General features: G+C 39.3%; 1 protein-coding gene across 3 annotated transcripts in view; it reads right to left on the reverse strand.

The window, feature by feature from the left end:
• Positions 1-14,833: 14,833 nt before the first annotated feature.
• Positions 14,834-22,860, reverse strand: part of KATNBL1 (katanin regulatory subunit B1 like 1) — a 56,673-nt gene continuing 48,646 nt past the window's right edge. For all 3 annotated transcript variants that reach the window (XM_059705651.1, XM_059705666.1, XM_059705658.1), the window contains 4 exons: positions 22,750-22,839; positions 22,327-22,416; positions 17,611-17,704; positions 14,834-16,276 (listed from right to left, as the gene is read on the reverse strand). In XM_059705651.1, the coding sequence (XP_059561634.1) occupies positions 16,244-16,276; positions 17,611-17,704; positions 22,327-22,416; positions 22,750-22,839 (307 nt within the window). In that variant the 3' untranslated portion in view covers positions 14,834-16,243. The remainder of the gene's footprint in view (positions 16,277-17,610; positions 17,705-22,326; positions 22,417-22,749; positions 22,840-22,860) is intronic.

Raw genomic sequence — 22,860 nt, forward strand, 5'->3', positions numbered from 1 at the left:
TCTCATAGTTAAGTGTTCTTAACACACACAAAATGATACAAGGTTAATACCTTGATTATAATAATGGTATCACAGGTATACACCTCTATATATGTTTGAACCCATCAAATAGGTCCATTAAATAGGTGCAGCTTTTGTATATCAATTATACCTCAATAAAGCTTTAAAAACTGAGATACATTTAAGATGATCTGGAAATGGTGTGATCAGAATTCTTCTGGATCAAGTTCTTATAAGGATAACTTCCAAGCAGCTTCCCATTAAACAAGTCATAATATACAGGAAAGGATACAAAGAACTCAGGACAAAAACAGCTGGTCGATGTATCTCTCTCATCGATGTTTCTAACTCTCTATCCCTATCCCTTTCTCTCTGTAAAAAGTAAATAAAATATATTAAAAATAAATAAAGGGGAATCTGAATTTTAAAAAGGGAACAGCTCTTTGAGGGCAGCGACTGTACCTACCTTTGTGCTTAACATCAATAAGCATATAGCAAGTAATATGTTTATTACATACAGTCTTACTGCCTCTACCAGCTCATTACCGGAAACAATGACATGCAGTAAATAGAGAACTTTAGACATAGCCCCAATCATACCTGTTAGCAGTCACTGGGACAGAAAACCAACTTCTTAATTTTCTAATAAATGTTTTGAAAAACTTAATTGATATATGACGTTTAGAGAGCTGTATAATCAGAATGAGAAAATAAATTTTTATTAGTTAGTCTAAGTTGAAGAAGAAAAAAAAGTCCCATAGATTCAACTTTAGTTTTGAAGTTCTTTCTTCATATAGATTTAAACACTTGTTAACAACTTAACTGTTGAATGTTGAACCAAATATGTTTCTTTGCTATCTTTAACATTTGGCTTACAGTAGTTGTATATGTGTATTTATAAATTATCAATGTTACAATTTACTCAGATCACTGATAATAAATATTACTAGATTGTCCTTGAAGAAGCTTTTTCTTCTATATGGTCAGCTGTGGCTTTTTTCTTTAAAGAAACGATGGATCAAGAGATAAAAGTAGCAGACATGAAACTCATACCACATGTGATATGACAAATGTGGGTGTGCCAGCTGTTACAATCAGCTCCTGGAAGCTGTGGACATTTTATAAATATCTTTTAATTAAAGTATTTGATTTCAAATATAGTTCCTTAGTTAACAGCTGAATTAACATTTAAAAGAAAAGCCCTAATTTTTATGTCATTTAGACACAAAGTTTATACTGAGTCCCCCCATATCAGCTCATAGTTTCAAAGAATTATTAGGTTCTGCTAACCTAATAAAGATAACAACAACAACAAGCCAGGCTATTTTCATTTAGTTCTAATTACAAAATTATATCATTTGTCCAAGAAAAGCTTAAGAAAATATATGGTGTAATACTAATCTAAAACTTTAGCTATTCTCCTGAAGATTACATCAAGCACATGACAATTATTAAAATCACTTTAGCTATCATTAATTTCAAACTTATATCTATATTTAATGACATTTACAGAAAATAACTAGTTTAGATAATGTACCAAAGCATAATTTCTAGTTATCACCTGAAACTTTAAAGCAAACTTTAGCTATTTCCTATTTTGAAGATTTGTAGAATGAAGTTATTACACACATTAATCTAACCATATGGATTCTGACAAAGCAGAAATGATTTTTTAAGATTTCAACTATTTGTTTTCGCTATATCATTCACATACCATAAAATTCAGTATATGAATTTTTTTTTTTTTTACACACAATTCAGTGGCGTTTAAAGTATATAATTCAGCCTTAGCTGGTTTGGCTCAGTGGATAGAGCATCAGCTTGCGGACTGAAGGGTCCCAGGTTCGATTCTGGTCAAGGGCACATGCCTGGGTTGTGGGCTTGATCCCCAGTAGGGGGCGTGCAGGAGGCAGCCAATCAATGAGTCCCTCTCATCATTGATGTTTCTATCTCTTTCTCCCTCTGAAATCAATAAAAATATATTTAAAAATAAAAATATAAAAATAAATAAAGTATATAATTCAGTGGCTTTTAGTATGATAACAAAATTGTACAACCATTACCACTAGAAATTCCAAAATATTTTCATCACCCCAAAAAGAAACCCCATACCCATTCAATCTCAGGCCACCTTCCTGGGTAGAGGTCAAGACATAAATGAGTGGTTAATTAGATTAAGACAACAATTAAATGGCCCTGAATCAATACTTATCGGACATTCTTAAAAGCCTAACAGATTTATTTTGTTTCAATGCTATATAGTCATCTTTCATAAAATACCTGGGATAGCATTAATTTCAAGAAAAAAAACATGTATTTTACATATTATCAGAAATAGCTTAAGTTTGCACTGTATATATGGTCCTCATTTGCATGGATTTTGTGTGGAATGTAGAAACCATACAATAGAAAAACAAATGTAACAACCTTTAAGAATCAAACGCATGTTAGCTGAAGTTTTATTTTGTTATAGCATAAGCATTTATAAACTAATCTAAAACAAAAAAAAAAGTGAGAGAAGAAAACTGGTTATATTTATTTTGGAACCACTCATTTTTAGCTGCTATGCTATCAGAAATAGCTTTGGATTACTACTAAATTACTTCCTCATACAATGTATTCCCAAAGATGCTACACCCTTGCATTTTTAAAAAATTTATTTTTATTGTTGAGAGTATTACAGACGTCTCCCATTTTCCCTCTTTGCTCCTCTCTCCCAGGCTCCTGCCCCACCCCAGGCCTTCAAATGCCTACTAATTGCCAGGCTTTATGTTAGATACTGGGGATGTGACATGAGTTTCTGATCTCATGAAACTATTAATCTAGCTGGGAAGATAGATAGTAAACATTACAAAACACTGATAAGTAGTGTTAAGAGAACAAGGTTGAGACAAGAGTTGTGGCCAGAGACCTCTAACAGCTGAAGAGGCTCCAGAGAGGGCTTTCCAGAGGAACTGTGTTAGGCTGAGACTTCAAGGCTAAGAAAGGAATAACTGTGTGGACTTGGGGGTCAATAGTGTTCAGACAAAGGAAGCATTTGCAGAGAAAGTATAATGCTTTCTGGACACTGAAACAAGTTCATTCTAGCTAGAGCACTTGGGAGGAGAGGAAATGTTGTCAAAAGATTGTAAATCCCACTGTTCAGACTCTGTCCTAAGAGGCCTCAGGAGTGACACAGTAAGACTTGTGCTTTATAGACTACTCCAGGGCAGCATGTATGGAGACCGAGCTGTAGGAAGGAAGGACAAGCGCCAGAGTCAGGAGGCCGCTGTAACAATGTAGACTACGATAATGGCAGGACAGGTGGAGACATATATATAGAAAGGTAAAATTTAGGGGAGTGCTCCAACAGGATTTCAGTGAGTTGGAGATGATTCAAAGATGATTCACAGGTTTGTGGCTTGATAAATGCTGATGTTAGGGCTATTCAATGAGAATGGAAACCGAGGATACAGCAAGAATAGACTTTTTGTCCCTCTGTGTGGGGGTGGGGGCAGGGGTGGGGTAGGGTTGGTGGAGGGAAGTGGAGGTAGAGAATGAGGTCAACTCTGGATATATTGCATTTAATATATCTACAAGATATCCCAATGGATGCTTCCAGTAGGCAATGAATAAATGATTTATTGGCTAAGTTAGGTTTAGGGCAAGACATGTTTTTGAGAATGATAAACATACAGTTCAATGATTTCTCAACCTTTAAAAATATCCATGTCTACTTGAACCCCAAAATGACCTTTTTTTCCACTCTCAAAATGAGAAGAATTAATGTTGATGGTAAAGGAAGCCATGAAAATAAGAGGATTTTTCAGGGAAATGGTACAGTGAGAAAGACCATAAGACAGAAACTTGAAGAACACCAATGTAAGGGACAGGCAGAGGCACCTTCAAAGAAGAGATTAAAAAGTGAGTTGGTTTCACCCCTTTGATGATTTCTTATCATCTATTCTGAATAGCAGAAAAGGAATCTGGATGGCTAAGGAAAAATGATAAGCCTCTTCTAAACATTTTGTAAGCTTTAGAACCTGCCTAAAAGAAAGGTATCAACCTTCATATCTCCTGCTGTTGTTGAGGCTAAGCTGCAGTTATTATTCTTTCTTGCTTCTTGCTTTCTTTTTAAATAAAGTAGGAAAGTAAATGGATGCTAACTTAGCTTCTAACTCCTGTAAAATGAGGTCTATTTCTAGTCCAGGCTCCATGATGAAAGTTTGGTTGATAAATGCAATAAAATAACCCTAGAAGCAAGTAAATCTGGCAATTCAGTGTATTCTGAGAAACCCACAATAACTCTTTCTTATCCTATAAAATACTTTGGATCAACTCTTCTTAGCTTTGGTGTAAATCCAGAGTCACAACAGACTTGCTTGGGTCTACGACATTAAAAAAAAAAAAAAATCCTGATTTAAACCTGGGTGAAAATACAGAATACTGTAAAACATAAGAATCAAGTGTATTTAGGAGCTAAATCCTTATTCAGGCTCTTGGCATCTCTTATCTGAGAACTTTGTAATTCAGAAAATTATCATTTGTGTATCAAAGCAATACTATATAACTAGCTTTGCTATGAAAAACACTGGCAACTATGGGGCTGCCTATTTATAGAACTACTGTTGTACAGTAACTGCCCTTTTTTATGATTAATTACAGGCTATAAAAGAAAATACTGTGGTATTGACCCTTGAACAACATGGCTTTGAACTGTGCAGGTCCACTTATATGCATATTTTTTTCAATACTTTAAATGTATTTTCTATCCTTTATGATTTTAATAACAATTTCCTTTTCTCCAGTTTATTTTATTTAAGAATACAGTATACGAATATACAAAGAGAACCAAGATGGCGATGTAGGTAAATGCCTATATTCGCTGCCTCCCACAACCACATCAAAATTACAACTAAAATACAGAACCAGCATTCAGAACCGCCTGAAAGCTGGCTGAATGGAAGTCCTACAACTAGAGAGTAAAGAAGAAAGCACCCTGAGACTGGTGGTAGGAGGGGCGGAGGCATGGAGTGGGCTGGTCTATACCCACATGAACTGTTGTTGTTTTTTAATTGGGAGAGAGATAGTCTCTGTGCAGGCTGCCTGTAAGGAGCAAGGAGTCCTAACCTCACATCAGACCCCCAGATCTCCAGCACAGGGTTCCAGAACTGGGAAAAGAAGTCTCTAAAACTATGGGCTGTAAAAACCAGTGGGGATTGTGACTGAGTGACCTGGAGATTGATCCAGGTGTTCCTTTTAAAGGGCTGGTGCACGAACTTACTTGAACTCCCAGCACCTGGTCGGCTTTGGGGGACCCAGACACATACAGGGAGGAACTGGATTGTCTGGCATCAGGGCAGGAACTCAGGGAGGAATTGGACTGTCTGGCTTTCTCCCAGACAGGAGTGCTTGCAGGGGTCATTGTTCCTGTGCTGGGACCCCCCTTATCACAGGGCTGGCTGGTAGCCATATCTGAGTCTCCATCAGCATGGAGCACTGTTTGCTCCACCCTGGGGATTCCCGGACACCGTGCCCCATCCAATTTGCAGCCCAAACCAAGCTGTTTGCAGCAGCTTTTCCATATGAATGGCCTGTCCTGGCTCAGGCTTCAGACTTTGCTAAAATCTCTCAAACAAGCTGCAGCTGGTGACAGAGTGCCCCAAAACTATCATTAAAAGACCCAAGACCCAGCACTAGCACCAACCTGCCTTGCTTCACAGCTGGGCTTCACCTGGGCACCTCCAAGCCCAATACAAATAGCAAATAGCAGCCTTCTGCAGTTCCCTCTGTAGCTCCTGTTGGGTGGCCCGGCCAGTAGCTGACTCTGCACCTCCCTGAGGCCCTAGAGCTAGTGCACCCAGTGAACTGCTTCAGACATAGATTACATTCTACACAACCACAAGCAACACACTCAAGAGGCAGACTCAGTGAGCACCAAAGCCTCACTGAAGCAAGTCCTGCTCCATAGGGTGTCTCCTGCACAGAAGTTCTTTCACTGCAGTCACAGCTGGTCCTCATAGGCCTGTGGGTAATTTCTCCCAGTGATTTCAATAGGCCTGTGGGTAATTCCTCTCAGTGATTTCAATAGCAATCAATTACAAGAAGATAGTGCATACAGCCCACAAAGGGGCACACCTAGAGTGCCCGCTCAGCTGACTGAGGAGGCTGAGCCACTGGGTCCTACAGGACACCTACTACACAAGACCACTTTACCAATTCCAGGAGACATAGCAGCTCTACCTAATACATAGAAATAAACACAGGGAAGCAGCCAAAATGTGAAGACAAAGAAACATGTTACAAATAAAAGAAATGGAAGCAAGAAACCTGCTGGATACAGAGTTCAAAACCATGGTTACAAGGTTATTCAAGGATCTTCATGAGACTTTCAAGGATCTTAATGAGAATGTCAAAGACATGAAAAAAGACCAGTCAGAAATTAAGCATACACTAACTGAAATAAAGATTAATTTACAGGGATTCAACAGTAGAGAATTCAGGGAATCAAATCAACGATTTGGAATATAAGGAAGCAAAAAACACCCAATCAGAACAGCAGAAAGAAAAAGAATCCAGGGGGAAACCAAGATGGCGGCATAGGTAAACACCGGAAATTGCTGCCTCGCACAACCACTTCAAAAATACAACTAAAAGATAAAACAGACATCATCCAGAACCACAGGAAGGCCAGCTGAGTGGAAATTCTACAACTAGAAGGAAAGAGAAAAGCATACCGAGACTCAGAGGAGGTGCAGTGTGGAAGTAAAGCGCAGAGGTACGGAGGCGCACGCGGAAAGGGTTGGAAGCTGAGGATGCGGTTGTCTTTTTCAATCGGGAGGGAGTCTCAAGCTCCCGACTGCTCTGAACTCCAGTTCCGGGCAAATCTCTGGGGACCCAGAATCATACGGGGAGAGACTAGACCAGGGGTGGGCAAACTTTTTGACTCGAGGGCCACAATGGGTTCTTAAACTGGACCGGAGGGCCGGAACAAAAGCATGGATGGAGTGTTTGTGTGAACTAATATAAATTCAAAGTAAACATCATTACATAAAAGGGTATGGTCTTTTCTTTTTTTTAGTTTTATTCATTTCAAATGGGCCGGATCTGGCCCGCGGGCTGTAGTTTGCCCACGGCTGGGCTAGACTGTCTGGCATCGGTCGGACCTCGAGGGCAGCTTTCTCTCAGAGGTGCTTGCAGCGATTACCGGGACACAGAGAAGCGGGGCTTCTTAGGGCAGGACTGAGGAGTGGCCATAGCTGCTTGCTCCGCCCTGTTGATTCCCTGGGACCCCGCCCTACCCAAGCTGTGCGCCGGCTTTTGCATATGAAAGGCCTGGCCCTTTGCAATCTGAAAATTACCTAACCAACTGCAGCTGGCCCAAGGCCCCACAGCAGCTTGCACTCCTTCACAGCTGAGCTCCTGCTGGGTAGTCTCAGGCAGAGGCTAAATTAGCACCTCCTTAGCAATCCAAGAGCTAGTATACCCAGTGGTCAGAGTGGGACCATCCAGATTACAAATCCTCAGATCCATAAGAGACACACCAGGGGGCAGACTCAGTGAGCACCAAAGCCCCACTGCAGCAAGTCTTGCCCCAGAAGGGTGTCTCCAGCACAGAAGTTCTCCCACTGCAGACACAGCTGATTCTCACAGCCAATTGGCCTGGAGGTCAATTCCTCCCAGTGATACCTACAACAATCAAGGCTTAAATACAACAAGACTGTGCACAAAGCCCACAAGGGGGTGCACCAAGAGTGTCCACTTCAGGTAATTGGGGAGGCTGAGCCACTGGGCCCTATAGGACACCTAGCACAGAAAGTCACTCTATCAACACAGGGAAGCATAAAAAATGCGGAGACAAAGAAACAGGTCACAAATGACAGAAATGGAGGAAAGCAACCTACTGGATATTGAGTTCAAAACCACACTTTTAAGGTTTTTCAAGAATTTTCTAGAAACCGCCGATAAACTTAGTGAGACACTCAAGAAACCTAGTGAGACCGCCGATAAATTTAATGAGATCCTCAATAAGTCTAGCGAGACCCTCGAGGTTGTGAAAAAGGACCAACTAGAAATTAAGCATACACTGACTGAAATAAAGAATATTATACAGACTTCCAACAGCAGACTAGAAGATCACAAGAATCAAGTCAAAGATCTGAAATACGTAAAAGCAAAAAACACCCAACCAGAAAAGCAAAAAGAAAAAAGAATCCAAAAATATGAAGATAGTGTAAGGAGCCTCTGGGACAACTTCAAGCATACCAACATCCGAATTATGGGGGTGCAAGAAGAAGAGAGAGAGCTTGATATTGAAAACCTATTTGAAGAAATAATGACAGAAAACTTCCCCTACCTGGTGAAAAAAATAGACTTACAAGCCCAGGAAGTGCAGAGAACCCCAAACAAAAGGAATCCAAAGAGGACCACACCAAGACACATCATAATTAAAATGCCAAGAGCAAAAGACAAACAGAGAATCTTTTTTTTTTTAAATATACTTTATTGATTTTTTACAGAGAGGAAGGGAGAGGGATAGACGGCTAGAAATATCGATGAGAGAAAAACATTGATCAGCTGCCTCCTGCACACTCCCCACTGGGTATGTGCCCACAACCAAGGTACATGCCCTTGACCAGAATTGAACCCGGGACCCCCAAGTCTGCAGGCTGAGGCTCCATCCACTAAGCCAAACCAGTCAGGGCTCAGTGTGCATTTTGGATGACCTATAATTAAGGTCATTGCCTCCTTCCCAGAAACTGGTCTTGCAAGGCATGTCACTGCCCTGGGGGGAGGAGGAGAGGTCGTTATCGAACACCTGGGGGCCTTCCTGTAAGCCTATGAAAGGGGGCAGAACCATATCTGCAAGACAAAGACCCCAGAAGATTATAAAAAGCGAAGCCTCTGCATGTTACTTCACCAAAGAGAGAATCTTAAAAGCAGCAAGAAAAAGACAGTCAGTTACCTACAAGGAAATACCCATAAGACTGTCAGCTGATTTCTCAACAGAAACTTTGCAGGCCAGAAGGGAGTGGCAAGAAATATTCAAAGTGGCCGAAACCGGTTTGGCTCAGTGGCTAGAGCGAGGCCTGCAGACCGAAAGGTCCCAGGTTCGATTCCGGTCAAGGGCATGTACCTGGGTTGCGGGCACATCCCCAGTAGGAGATGTGCAGGAGGCAGCTGATCGATGTTTCTCTCTCATCGATGTTTCTAACTATCTCTCTCCCTTCTTCTCTGTAAAAAATCAATAAAATATATTTTAAAAAAAAGAAATATTAAAAGTGATGAATACCGAGAACCTACAACCAAGATTACTTTCTCCAGCAAAGCTATCATTCAGAATTGAAGGTCAGATAAAGAGCCTCACAGATAAGGAAAAGCTAAAGGAGTTCATCACCACCAAACCAGTATTAAATGAAATGCTGAAAGGTATCCTTTAAGAAGAGGAAGAAGAAGAAAAAGGTACAGATACAAATTATGAACAACAAATACACATCTGTCAAGTGAATCTAAAAATCAAGTGAATAAATAATCTGATGAACAGAATAAACTGGTGATTATAATAGAATCAGGGGCATAGAAAGGGAGTGGACTGACTATTCTTGTAGGGGGGAGGGGGAAGGAGTGTGGGGGACGTGGGAAGAGACTGGACAAAAATCGTACACCTATGGATGAGGACAGTGGCGTGAGGGTAAGGGCAGAGGGTGGGGTGGGAATCGGGTGGAGGGGAGCTATGGGGGGAAAAAGAGGAACAACTGTAATAATCTGAACAATAAAGATTTAATTTTTTTAAAAAAAGAAAAAGAATCCAAAAATATGAGAGAGTGTAAGGAGCCTCTGGGACAACTTCAAGCATACCAACACTCACATTATGAGGATGCCAGAAGGAGAATAGAGCAAGATATTAAAAACCTATTTAAAGAAATAATGACAGAAAACTTCCCCTACCTGGTAAAGAAATAGACTTACAAGTCCAGGAAGCATAAAGAGTCCCAAACAAGAGGAACCCAAAGAGGCCCACACCAAGACACATAACTAAAATGCCTAGGGTTAAAGGCAAACAGAGATTATTAAAAGCAGTTAGTTACCTACAAGGGAGTGCCCATATAACTGTCAGCTGATTTTTTAACAGAAACTTTGCAGGTCAGAAGCGAGTGGCAAGAAATATTCAGTTGTGAATAGCAAGGACCTATAACCAAGAATACTCTACCCAGCAAAGCTCTCATTTAGAATTGAGGGTCAGATAATGAGCTTCACAAACAAGAAAGCTAAATGAGTTCATCACCATCAAACTATTGTTGAAGGATATTCTTTATGAAGAAGAGGAAGAGGAAGAGGAGGAGGAGGAGAAGGAGGAAGGAAGAGGAGGGAGAGGAGAAGCAGAAGAGGTTAAAATGAACAACAAAATGGCAACAAATATATATTTATCAATAATTGAATTTAAAAATCAAAATAAACAAACAAGAAATCTAATGAACAAAATAAACTGATGAATAAAATAGAATCAGAGGCATGGAAGCATGGCACACACTAATGAATCTGAGAAGGAAGGGGGAGAAGGGTGGGAAGAGATCAACCAAAGATCTTATATGCATATATGCATTACCTATGGCCAGACAATAGGGTGGTGAAAGCCTAGAGCAGGGTGAGAAATGAGTGGAGGGAGGTAAAGGGGGTAAAATGAGGGACATCTGTAATACTCTCAAAAGGCTTTGTATAGAAATATGGTGTTACACTGAAACACTTTGTAGAAAAGTCTCCAACTGTGCCTCAGTTTCCCTGTGCCGATTGTAAAATGCGCAACCAACTAAAATGATTTTGAAGAAAGTCTCAAGTTTGAACAGCAGCATTCTGAAAAATGAGGGAGGTTGGAGGTGGTGAATACCAGGACATTTTTTCCCAAAGGGGAGAGATACTTTAGAGCAGTGGTTCTCAACCTGTGGGTCACGACCCTTTCACAGGGGTCGCCTAAGACCATTCTGCATATCAGATATTTACATTACGATTCATCACAGTAGCAACATTACAGTTATGAAGTAGCAACGAAAATAATTTTATGGTTGGGTTACAACATGAACTGTATTTAAAGGGCCAGAAGGTTGAGAACCACTGCTTTAAAGGATGCCAATTTAATACAGTGGGGCCTTGACTTACGAGTGTCTCGACTAACGAGTTTTTCGAGATATGAGCCGTCTCTCGGCCGATTTTTTGCTTCGAGTTGCGAGGTAAAATTCGGGTTACAAGCCAGCTTCAGATACCCCACCGCTATTTGGCACAGCGAACGTCACAGTGAACGCCACAACATCAGCCTAGCATCATGTGTCTCACTCATTCACTGTTGATTTGACATACGAGTAATTTGAGTTACGAGCTCCGTCACGGAACGAATTAAACTAATAAGTCAAGGCCCCACTGTACTCAAAAAGACATCTTCTGTGCAGTGGTGAGGATGACCCATAGGTATTGATGGTGTAAGTAGGTCTTTGATGACCCACCTGCCAGCTGTCATACTTAGCACCACCTCTCCTTCCTCAGGTCAACATTCCCTTTCCTCTACTCAAGTCTGCCAACAATGCATTCTTGCTACTGTTATGCTTCCTCATCCCAAGTCTTAGTTCATTAACCTAGGACCTGTAAATCACTGACCTGGTGTAAACTTTTCCTCTGGTTTAGTGGTGTGTGTCCTACAATTTTCCCCCTGGTAAAGCCTTTACAGGAATTCTCTGGAAAGTCCATCTTTAGCTGTTTTATGTCAATAAAAAAGAACAATTGTGACTGATGAATTTAAATAATTTTTGAAAGTGTTTTATATGTACATTGCTAACTTCCCTTAGAGCTTTGGAAAAATCAGCTCTTTTTACTATGAAATCACCAAGATGCTTTTGTGTGGAAGTGGTATGATGGAGGGAGAAATGAAGATGCCAGGAACATAAAAATAAGATATATTTAAATTGAAAAAAAGAATAAAGCATATAATATATATAACACAAAATCTGTGTTAAGCAACTGTTTATGTTGGCTTTTGGTCAACAGAAGGCTACTAGTAGTTAAGTTTTCGGGGTATCAAGAGTCATATGTGAATTTCTGACTGCAGGAGGTGGGGGAGCCAGGGTTATTCAAGGATCAACTGTATTATGTACTTAGTTTTTACTAAAGTTTGATTTTAGCAGATACTATTAAATCAATAATCTAACCCTGAGAAAATAATGCCTACAATATTTGAAATAAGTACAGCATTGAAAAACGTACTCAGGCCCTGGCCGGTGTGGCTCAGTTGGTTGGAACATTGTCCTGTACACCAAAAAGGTGGTGTTAGTTTGATTCCAAGTTGGGGCATTTCTTTCTCTCTCTCCCTGTTCCACTCTCTAAAATTAAAATAAATTAAAAAATTAAAAAAACAAAACACAAAAAACAAGTGTACTCAGTATACTGGGTATATGATATGCAGTACTTATTTTTATTGTTATAGTCAGTGCTGTTATTGAATCAATCAAGCTATACTACAAATTAGAAGCATACAGTGTTTAGGGAGGAACTTTTTATTCTATATTCCTGTTACAGAATAAAAAAGGAGGGAAAAGTGTGTTCTTTTATGACAATTTTCACAGATAGAAGAAATGGAAATTGAGGGGGAAAAAGGAGTTAATACCTACCGACAAATGTCCAGTAATACTTTTTTCACCTGAAGTAATCCAGAAAATAATAGTCTATATTGAAAGATAAGAAGTAGTGTATCCAAATGGATCACTCCAGTGAGTCAGCTGCTTGTGATTCTATACTTTTCCCCTTTAAATCCATAAAGGCAACTGACATTACCATCTTGTTCTTAAATATGAAGAGATACTTGGGAATGATTAACAAAATATTAACGTAAATTTTGTTGTTGTTTTTTCAGATTCCTTGACTCATTTAACTAACTAAACAAACATTTACATGATTTATATTATCAGTATTTAATAGGTAATCATTACTCAAATTAGTTATCCATTAATATTAATTATATTAATAACTTGCCAAATGTAGAAATGCTCCAAGTTTGAGAAAATTACTATTTCAAAGGCCAAAAATATAGCCTTGAATACACACACACACACACACAACAATTTTTAAGGTTAGGATATGACATGTACCAAATATGTTTAGGGGGATGGATAAGGACTTAATTCCTCAGTTGCCCTTACACTTTAGTGCTGACATTAATGATTCTCCAAAGTAGATACAGATATCCAAATCCTCACATCTCAGGACTCAGGTAAATAAATAATCTGTCAATTACCTTTAAAATTACTGCCAAAAGATTAATTTTTAAAACCATCTGATAATGCCTGCTTCCTAACTTTTAATCCTTTTTCTGATCATGATCACTTATTACAAAATCCACTTTATTTCTAGTAGAAAGAAATTACTTGATTATAACCCTCTATCACCTCAACAAACTGTCCTTAGACTTGCAAAGTTAGCAAAGTTCAGTACAGAAAACTTAAAAGGTAGAAGAGGTAGTAAGGCATAGAAACTTTGGGTAGTCCCTCAGTTCTGTGTACTGCTTAGCAGCACAGCCACAAATGAGTGATGACAGACAGCGATTGTCCTAATCTAGGTCACACAACAGCCAAAATACTTTATAAACACTTTCTTTGGCTCTTTCTGGATATCAACACTGTTCTGATTAAATAGCATGTTAAGAGCTTAATAGCAACAGAAGTGTTCAGTACTATTTACTTATCTAGTATTTTTTATCAAGAATCTTAAAATCGCCCTGACCGGTTTGACTCAGTGGATAGAGCATCGGCCTGCGGACTGAAGGGTCCCGGGTTCGATTCCAGTCAGGGGCATGTACCTTGGTTGCAGGCACATCCCCAGTGGGGGGTGTGCAGGAGGCAGCTCATCGATGTTTCTCTCTCATCGATGTTTCTGGCTCTCTGTCCCTCTCCCTTCCTCTCTGTGAAAAATCAATAAAATATATTAAAAAAAAAATCTTAAAATCAACTAATACTAATCATAACTCAGTCAGTGAGAGGTAGGTATTAAGGCAAATTGCAAAGGCCAAGAATTAGGAATGTGTGGTATTGAATAATCTTTGTGAGCTAAAGACTGCTGCTTTATATAGCTCCAAGTAAATAAAATGGAGTATCAACTCTCCTTCAACAAACCCAAAGTTAGGCACAAAAACTCAGTGTTAACAAGGTAGTACATTTTCTTAATATGTTTCATTTGTACTTAATTTTTACTGAAGTTTGATTTATTGAAGTTTAATTTTAGAAGATATTGTTTAGTCAATGATCTTACCAGAGAAAATTATAATAACACAGTATTTTAGATATTATTATTTTTAATATTATAGTGTTTTAAATATTAGATTCAAAGTCTACAGTATTACATATACCAATTATTTGAGATATCTTTCTATTTGAGGTGAAGGGTTTATGCTAAGTATACACACCATCTTCCTTGTGACCAAAAGCTGAAGCTGTGAGACAGATACCTAAGAAAAGGTGCAGTCTGTAACTATGAATAGTTCTGTGTATGTGTGTAAAGTGAATGAACCTGTTAAGCTCCTGTCCTTAGCCTCAGTAGCACCATGCTCTGAGTTAACTGGTTCAAACTATTAGATAAAGTGATAACTAAAGAAATAGGAACAAAGAAAGGTTATATTTCATCATCTTAAGGTTTCACAGAGATGACGCAGGTTTCCGATTCAAATTCCCACCTCCTGAAAAATGAGTTCTTAAATAACTCAACTCTTAAATCACGGGAGTGCAGTACTCTGAAATTATCCTAAAGATTTAAGAAAATAGCCAATTACTACTGTGAAGAATACACAGCTATATGAAATATAGCTACACAAAAGGAGAACTCAGTAAAAGAGAACATTTTTAATATTTTTAAACCAATAAAAATGCTTGTTTAGGATTCACATCAGTAGTCACTAATTGGGTAAATGCTAAAGGCTTACATTCAAGTGCTTGAAGGATTACTGCACAGAAATTTGATACTAAAAATCTTTGCTCGGGCTCATTCAAGATGAGATGATGTAGGAACCAATAGTGGTATTTAAAGCCCAATCACTCTCAAGACAGGCTAAAAAGTACAGCTGTGAAGACATTCCACAATTGGGGTCATTGACACCAAAAAATGGTATTAAGGAAAAAAAGACCTCATACAGTCTGCTGGCATTTCATACCAACCATTGGAGGAGGTAGTAATATAAAGTATTGGAACTCAAAATATAAGGTCAGCACTAACTGTAAACACTTCTAAAGCACTGTATGTAATTCTTTAAATCATAATGTAGTGAAAAACAATTAGAATTCATATAAAACCAGATTTTAAAAAGCAAAAAATGGAAATATTTAGTAAATTTACTCAAATGAAGCTTAAATGATACAGAACTGAAAATATTAGAAATCTATATACAGTAGAAAGTGAATATAAATTAGCCAACTCTATGAACATTTCCAACTAAGCACACATACAAATACATATTCACCTCTTTCTTTTATATAAGAATAACACATACATACATGACATGACGATTCTGGCAAAACGATTTCAGAGATATTAAACATATTCTCAAGTTTTAAAGATGGTGTGGAATAAGTTTTAACAATATTCCACATGAATGGAAACCCCTGATTTAATTCCATAACTTTCATGCCAGAAGCATGGTTTGTTTTACTCTTTTTTAAAACAGATCTTGGTATCATATACATTGGCTTATTAATAATTAAGGCATTTTGTTTACACAGTATCTCAGTGTGGACAAAAAAACTTTTAGTATTGATTATTTGCTATGATGTTTAAAACTTTTAAAGTCTTTCAACATAAGAAAATAGCTGCACACATTTGAGTGTTTTCTTATAAAACACAATCTTAAAAAAAAGTAATGATTGGTCTTTGCTTTTCCTAGTAATAAGTTTTGTCTTGTTTTTTTTTTCACATAGTATAAAGTATATTCTTATCAAGGATTGCATTAAGATCCAGTAGTTCTTGCCAAGTAACCATGTAAATCCCAAAAGCAGCAAAGGTGAACAATCTTCATAGTGCACTTTCACCTTATTAAAGTTGAAGCTGCTCCTTTCGGATATTTTTCCACTTCAATGTGAAGTAGATTGCTAGGGTTTTGTTATTGGTTTCATATGTGGCTTTAGAAGAAAACGGTTTTGATTTCTTTCATAGTTCACAGTTCTCCAATGAGACTTGTTTGGAAATCATATAGTCCAGGGATGTTTTGAATAACCAAATGCTCTTTAGTAGATGAAGTCTTTCAATGCAACTGTAATAAATAAGCATCTACATCCTTAGAAAATGAAACAAAAACATTTCATTAGCTAGTAAACACATATATACACAACCCCTTTCTTCTCCCTTTTTGTCACTTGATTTGCTTGTTTCCCTTTGTAACCTTTTGAGGGTAAAAGATATGGTGTATTCAACTTTTTAATCTGCATTTAGCACAGGGCCTGGCACACAAGGGCTCAATAAATGTTTGCTAAGTGCTGAGTAAATGATTTGGTTCTTGTGATCAAGCAATTCTGTCTTTATAACTAGGCAAGATCATTAAATCATTCACAATTCTTTCAGTTTGATGATAGCCTATCTTTCTGATTTCTAACTTTAAGAAAATTACAATTGAGTGTTTAATCTTGTAAAAGAGGTTTTTTATATCATAGCTTAAGGAACTTCATAGAACTTTTAATCACTCAATAGGAAAGTACACTGTTCAAATCGCAATATGAATTTGATATTGGTCTTTATTGATTTGTCAGAAAATAAAAATACTTCTGGGAAACTGATATCTGTTTATAATATTTTAATCATTAAAAATTCTACAAAGTTAAATCACACAAAGTGGTAAGACACATGTTTGGTAGATCATTTTGCTTCTTTCCTTGAAAAGTATCCAAGAAAATTTTTACAAGTAAGTCTATAACATAAATCCTCTTATTCAGTACATATTTTTTAAATTAAAAAACAATTTTATATTTCTGACTAATGCCCATTTATGATAGCAATATACTCAGTAAAAGGGTGGAAACATTTAACAATGACTTTTTTCTGCAATTATATGTGTTTTATATACCAATGTTTTCTGGAGTTTAAATATTAAAATCTAATGTACCTTTTCCTTTAAGAGACAAATAAATCAATAAAGACCAATCTCAAATTCATATTGTGATTTGAACAGTGTACTTTCCCAAAGAGTTTGATATTAGCAATAGTCAAGTAAAATATAACACCCCCAAACCATTTAATTAGACCATTTAATTGTATTCCTCACTTAATCTTCAGATGCCTTCCTTACCTGGATTTTTAACTTTTTCAAATATTTTTCTTTGATTGGAACTAGGTCATTAAACAACCTCCAGCACATTATTTCTGTGGCTGTATATCAAACACATTCAATGGGTAATTTTGTGCTCCCTGTCAAAGTCACATTCATACCCAGAAGACCATAAGCATTTGCAAATATGAAACTGACTCTAGATCTTACTGAATAGTACTGAATTACTTTACCTCAAGATTTGAAAGAATTCATTTATAAATGCATAATACTAACATATTACTTCTAAATTTTAATTAAGCTTAAATATTGATTTAAACCTTAAATTTTTAAGCTTAAATATAGATTACCTTAGCTATATTACCAGTATATCCTGGAACCAAAGTAAGATGGTTTTCTTGTTCCCACAATCTGCTTAATTGTTGTTTTAAAATCTGAATATTTCTAGGAGGAAAAAAGAAAATGCAAATATAATATGATATGAACTTTGGTAGTAAATACATTTAATGAAAATAGTTTTAAATTTTTCAAGTATTTATCAGAGAATATTAAACTACTGAAGTAAGGCAACTCTTTAAAATAGTACATGCCAAACACAGAAATTAAAGGTATTTGTTAATGCAGATAGGAATACTAGGCATGAAGCATTTACTAATAGTCAACTTGTTGGTGGGTATAAAGTAGGACATTTTGAGAGTTTAAAAAGAAAACCATACGGCCCGAACCAATATGCTCAATTAATATTTGACAAAGGAGGCAAGAACATACAATGGAGCCAAGATAGTCTCTTCAATAAATGGTGTTGGGAAAATTGGACAGATATATGCAAGAAAATGAAACTAGACCACCAACTTACACCATACACAAAAATAAACTCAAAATGGATAAAGGACTTAAATGTACGACAGGAAACCATAAAAATTCTAGAAGAATCCAAAGGCAACAAAATCTCAGACATATGCCGAAGCAATTTCTTCACTGATACAGCTCCTAGGGCACTTGAAACTAAAGAAAAAATGAACAAATGGGACTACATCAAAATAAAAAGCTTCTGCACAGCAAAAGAAACCATCAACAAAACAACGAGAAAACCCACTGTGTGGGAAAACATATTTGCCAATATCATATCTGATAAGGGCCTAATCTCCAAAATTTATAGGGAACTCATACAACTTAACAAAAGGAAGATAAACAATCCAATCAAAAAATGGGCAAAGGATCTAAATAGACACCTTTCAAAAGAGGACATTCAGAAAGCCAAGAGACATATGAAAACATGCTCAAAGTCACTAATCATCCGAGAGATGCAAATCAAAACAACAATGAGGTACCATCTCACACCTGTCAGACTGGCTATCATCAACAAATCAACAAACGACAAGTGCTGGAGAGGATGTGGAGAAAAAGGAACACTTGTGCACTGTGGTGGGAATGCAGACTGGTGCAGCCACTATGGAAGACAGTATGGAGTTTCCTTAAAAAACTGAAAATGGAACTCCCATTTGACCCTGTGATCCCACTTCTAGGAATATATCCCAAGAAACCAGAAACACCAATCAGAAAGGATATATGCACCCCTATGTTCAAAGCAGCACAATTCACCATAGCTAAGATTTGGAAACAGCCTAAGTGCCCATCAGTAGATGAATGGATTAGAAAACTGTGGTACATCTACACAATGGAATACTACGCTGCTGTAAAAAGGAAGGAACTCTTACCATTTGCAACGTCATGGATGGAACTGGAGAGCATTATGCTAAGTGAAATAAGCCAGTCAATGAAGGAAAAATACCACATGATCTCACTCATTCATGGATAATAGAGACCATTATAAACTTTTGAACAATAATAGATACAGAGGCAGAGCTGCCTCAAACAGATTGTCAAACTGCAGCGGAAAGTCCGGGGAGGGTTGGGGGGCAGGAGGTAGTGGGGTAAGAGATCAACTAAAGGACTTGTATGCATGCATATAAGCATAACCAATGGACATAAGACACTGGGGGATAGGGGAGGCTAGGGGACTGTCTAGGGCGAGGGGGATAAAATGGACACATATGTAATACCCTTTGTAATACTTTAAGCAATAAAGAAAAAGAAAACCATAAACTTTAAAGAGCCCATTGGGAGATATTTTTAGTAGTTTCATAATAATCTTGTCCATTTGGTAGAGTACCTACATATTTTCACAGCAAGGCAATACTCAAATTATGATGACTATAATATAATTTTTAGAATTGCAATATTCAAAGTGCAATACTAAATCTAATTGCAATACTCAAATTATCTATACTAATAAAAGAGTAATATGCTAATTAGACCAGACATCTTCCAGACGTCCTTCCGGACAAAGCCACGGTGGTGGGGGCTGAGGCAGAGGCAGTTAGGGGCAATGGGGCAGTGGGGGAGGGCAGTTAGGGGTGATGAGGCCAGCAGGGGAGGGCAGTTAGGGGGCAATGAGGCTGGCAGAGGAGGGCAGTTAGGGGCGATGAGGCCAGCAGAGGAGGGCAGGTAGGGAGTAATGAGGCTGGCAAGGGAGCAATTAGGGGGCAATGAGGCTGGCAGGGGAGCAGTTAGGGGGCAATCGGGCCGGTATGCAGAAGCAGTTAGGGGCAATCAGGCCAGCAAGGGCAGGCAGTTAGGGGCAATCAGGCCGGCAGGGGCAGGCAGTTAGGGGAAATCAGGCTGGAAGGGGAGGGCAGTTAGGGGCGATCATGCAGGCAGGCAGGCAGGCAGATGAGCGGTTAGGAGCCAGCAGTCCCAGATTGCAAGAGGGATATCCGACTGCCGGTTTAGGGATCGGGCCTAAACAGGCAGGTGGATATCCCCCAAGGGGTCCTGGATTGGAGAGGGTGTAGGCTGGGGGTGAGGGGTGCCCCACCCCCCACCACGTGCACGAATTTTGTGCACTGGGCCTATAGTGATGATTTTAATATAGTTTTGGGAATTGGATTCTAAGGTTAGTGTCTAGGTAGCCAAAGGACTCTGCAGGATACCTCCATTCCTGAGCCTCATTACTTACTCCACTAAAGACTCTCTCTTACACATTACAATGGTTAAATCACTGCTATACTTTTTCCTTCTAAAACGAAGAGCAGGATTCTGCTAGAAGAGGTTACTGGGCTCTGAAATTCAACTTCTATGGCTCTACCCCGTCACACACAGAGCAGGGCCTGTGGGGGGCGGTTGGGGTGTCGCCCTCTATCACCCACAGAGCAGGGCAGATCAGGGGGTTGGGGCGCCGCCACTGTCACACTCAGGGCAGGGCCGATGGGGAGGTTATGGCTCTACCCCGTCACACACAGAGCAGGGCCTGTGGGGGGGAGGGGGTTGGGGCGCCGCACCCTGTCACACACAGAGCAGGGCCGATCAGGGGGTTGGGGCACCGCACCCTGTCACACACAGAGCCACAATGCGATCAGGGGGTTGGGGAGCTCCCCCCTATCAGGCACAGAGCAGGGCTGATCAGGGGGTTGGGTGCCGGGAGCCGGTCCATGCTTGCTGTTTCAAGGGACCTGGCATATATGGCATACTTTTCTTAATATGTTTGCTCACCTTCTTGGCACTATGTGTTTTAACCAAGGTCACCTCTGAGAAAGGTTGTTTCCCCAGGTAGGGATTTTCCCCTGAAGTTAGGGAGGGAATAAAACCCCTTAACTAAGTGCCAGGCGGGTAATTAATCACTTTAACTACGAACAATCATGCTTAAGCTACATAATCTTTACTCCCTGGAATGGAGATAAGAAACGCCCTAACCTTTGGAATAGAGATTGATGGGATTGAATCAACTGGTATAAATACAGATGTAACAAGACAGAAAGAGACAGAGCTTAGAACAGAATTCAGAAGACAGAACCTACAGGGAACCAGGAGATGGAGGAGCTTCGCTGGAGAGAACATGGCAAGGGATCCTGGACTGAACCTGACTGCAGAGGTTGGCAAGAGAGCCTGACTAGAACCTGGTGACTGAACCTGGCTGGAGAACCTGGACAGAACCTGGCTACAGAACCTGGCTAGGCTGCTGGTCAACTGAACACTGTCTCCGTGTCATTCCTTCTTCGCCGACTCCGTCCACACCTTTGGGGACCCCTGGACCTGCTGGGGTTGGACCCCGGCAGTTGGGGCTCCTTCCCCTGTCACGAACAGAGCAGGGCGGATAGGGAGGTTGTGGCCCCACCCCGTCACACACACAGCCGCAGGGCGATCAGGGGGTTTGGGCACTGCCCCGTCACGCTGATCCCGGTGCCGGGAGGCCTCGCGGCTCCGCTGATCCCGGTGCTGGGAGTATATATCCTTTTACTATATAGGATAGAGGCCTGGTGAACGTGTGGGGGCTGGCTGGTTTGCCCTGAAGGGTGTCCTGGATCAGGGTGGGGGTCCCCACTGGGGTGCCTGGCCAGCCTGGGTGAGGGGATGATGGCTGTTTGCAGCTGGTCACACACCCTTCAGGGTGGGGGTCCCCACTGGGGTGCCTGGCCAGTATGGGTGAGGGGCTGAGGTCTGTTTTTAGGCTGGCAGGTGACGGAAGCTCCCAACTGCTCCTTTTTTTCTTTTTTTTTTATTCTGGGCCAGCTTTAGCTCTGAGGCTCCAGCTCTTAGGCCTCCGCTGCTGAAAGCAGGTATCTGGTTTGTTTCAGTTCTATAATCGAAATAATGTATAACTCCAGCTCTGAGATCCCGGCTCGCTGAAAGCAGGTTTCTGGGGTTTTGTTTAGCTTCTATATTTGTAACTATGTTTCAAACTGCAGGCTCAGAGGCTGGCAAGGCAGGCAGGGAACGTTGGAGTCCTCCGTCACTGAAGCAAGCAAGCCTTATGTTAGTTTCAAGCTACCTGGCTGCCTGCCGCCATCTTGGCTGACAGTTAATTTGCATATCGCCCTGATTAGCCAATGGGAAGGGTAGCGGTCGTACGCTAATTACCATGTTTCTCTTTTATTAGATAGGATGATCAGAGAATAAAATTATCACCTAGTTAAATCCAACTGCTTTTCTGAAAAAAAAAAAAAAAAAAAAAAAGTAAAATGAAATAAAATTTAGAAGCATAAGGTTATCCTTAAAGGTATACTCACCCATCATTTATAATTTCTGTTTTGGACGATAGTTCTGACCACCACCTTTTTATGACTGCTTGAAGCCAGTTTAAACCAACTATTATATATCTGAAATGACATTTTGTTACAAAATTCAAGTATTTTCATCTAAGAAGCCTTTACAAAAAATATTTCCACTACTCAAAAAAACCCAATGCATATATTACATTGACCTTTCCCTCTTCTAAACGTTTATTTCACAAAACTGTATTTTATATAACTTGTTTATAGATGCTTCTGTAATTGTCTTTAGTCATTTCATATTCTTTTCCTAACTGGACTATAAGCAACTTAAAAAGAGAAACCATGTATGTTTTATGGAGCTCAATCTACTACTAACGCATTCACAGGGCACATACTGTTGAAAAAGAAAAATGACTTGAGATTCAGATCAGCACTTACTCTTCAAATTTGCTTTTAAGTAGTGACTTTACAAGGGGCAACAAGTCTACACAGCAGCCGAGTGAGATGTATTGTTTTTCTTCCTGTAAACTAAAATAATTACAAGTCATA

This window comes from Myotis daubentonii, chromosome 1 (assembly GCF_963259705.1).
Source record: "Myotis daubentonii chromosome 1, mMyoDau2.1, whole genome shotgun sequence".
Lineage (NCBI taxonomy): Eukaryota > Metazoa > Chordata > Mammalia > Chiroptera > Vespertilionidae > Myotis > Myotis daubentonii.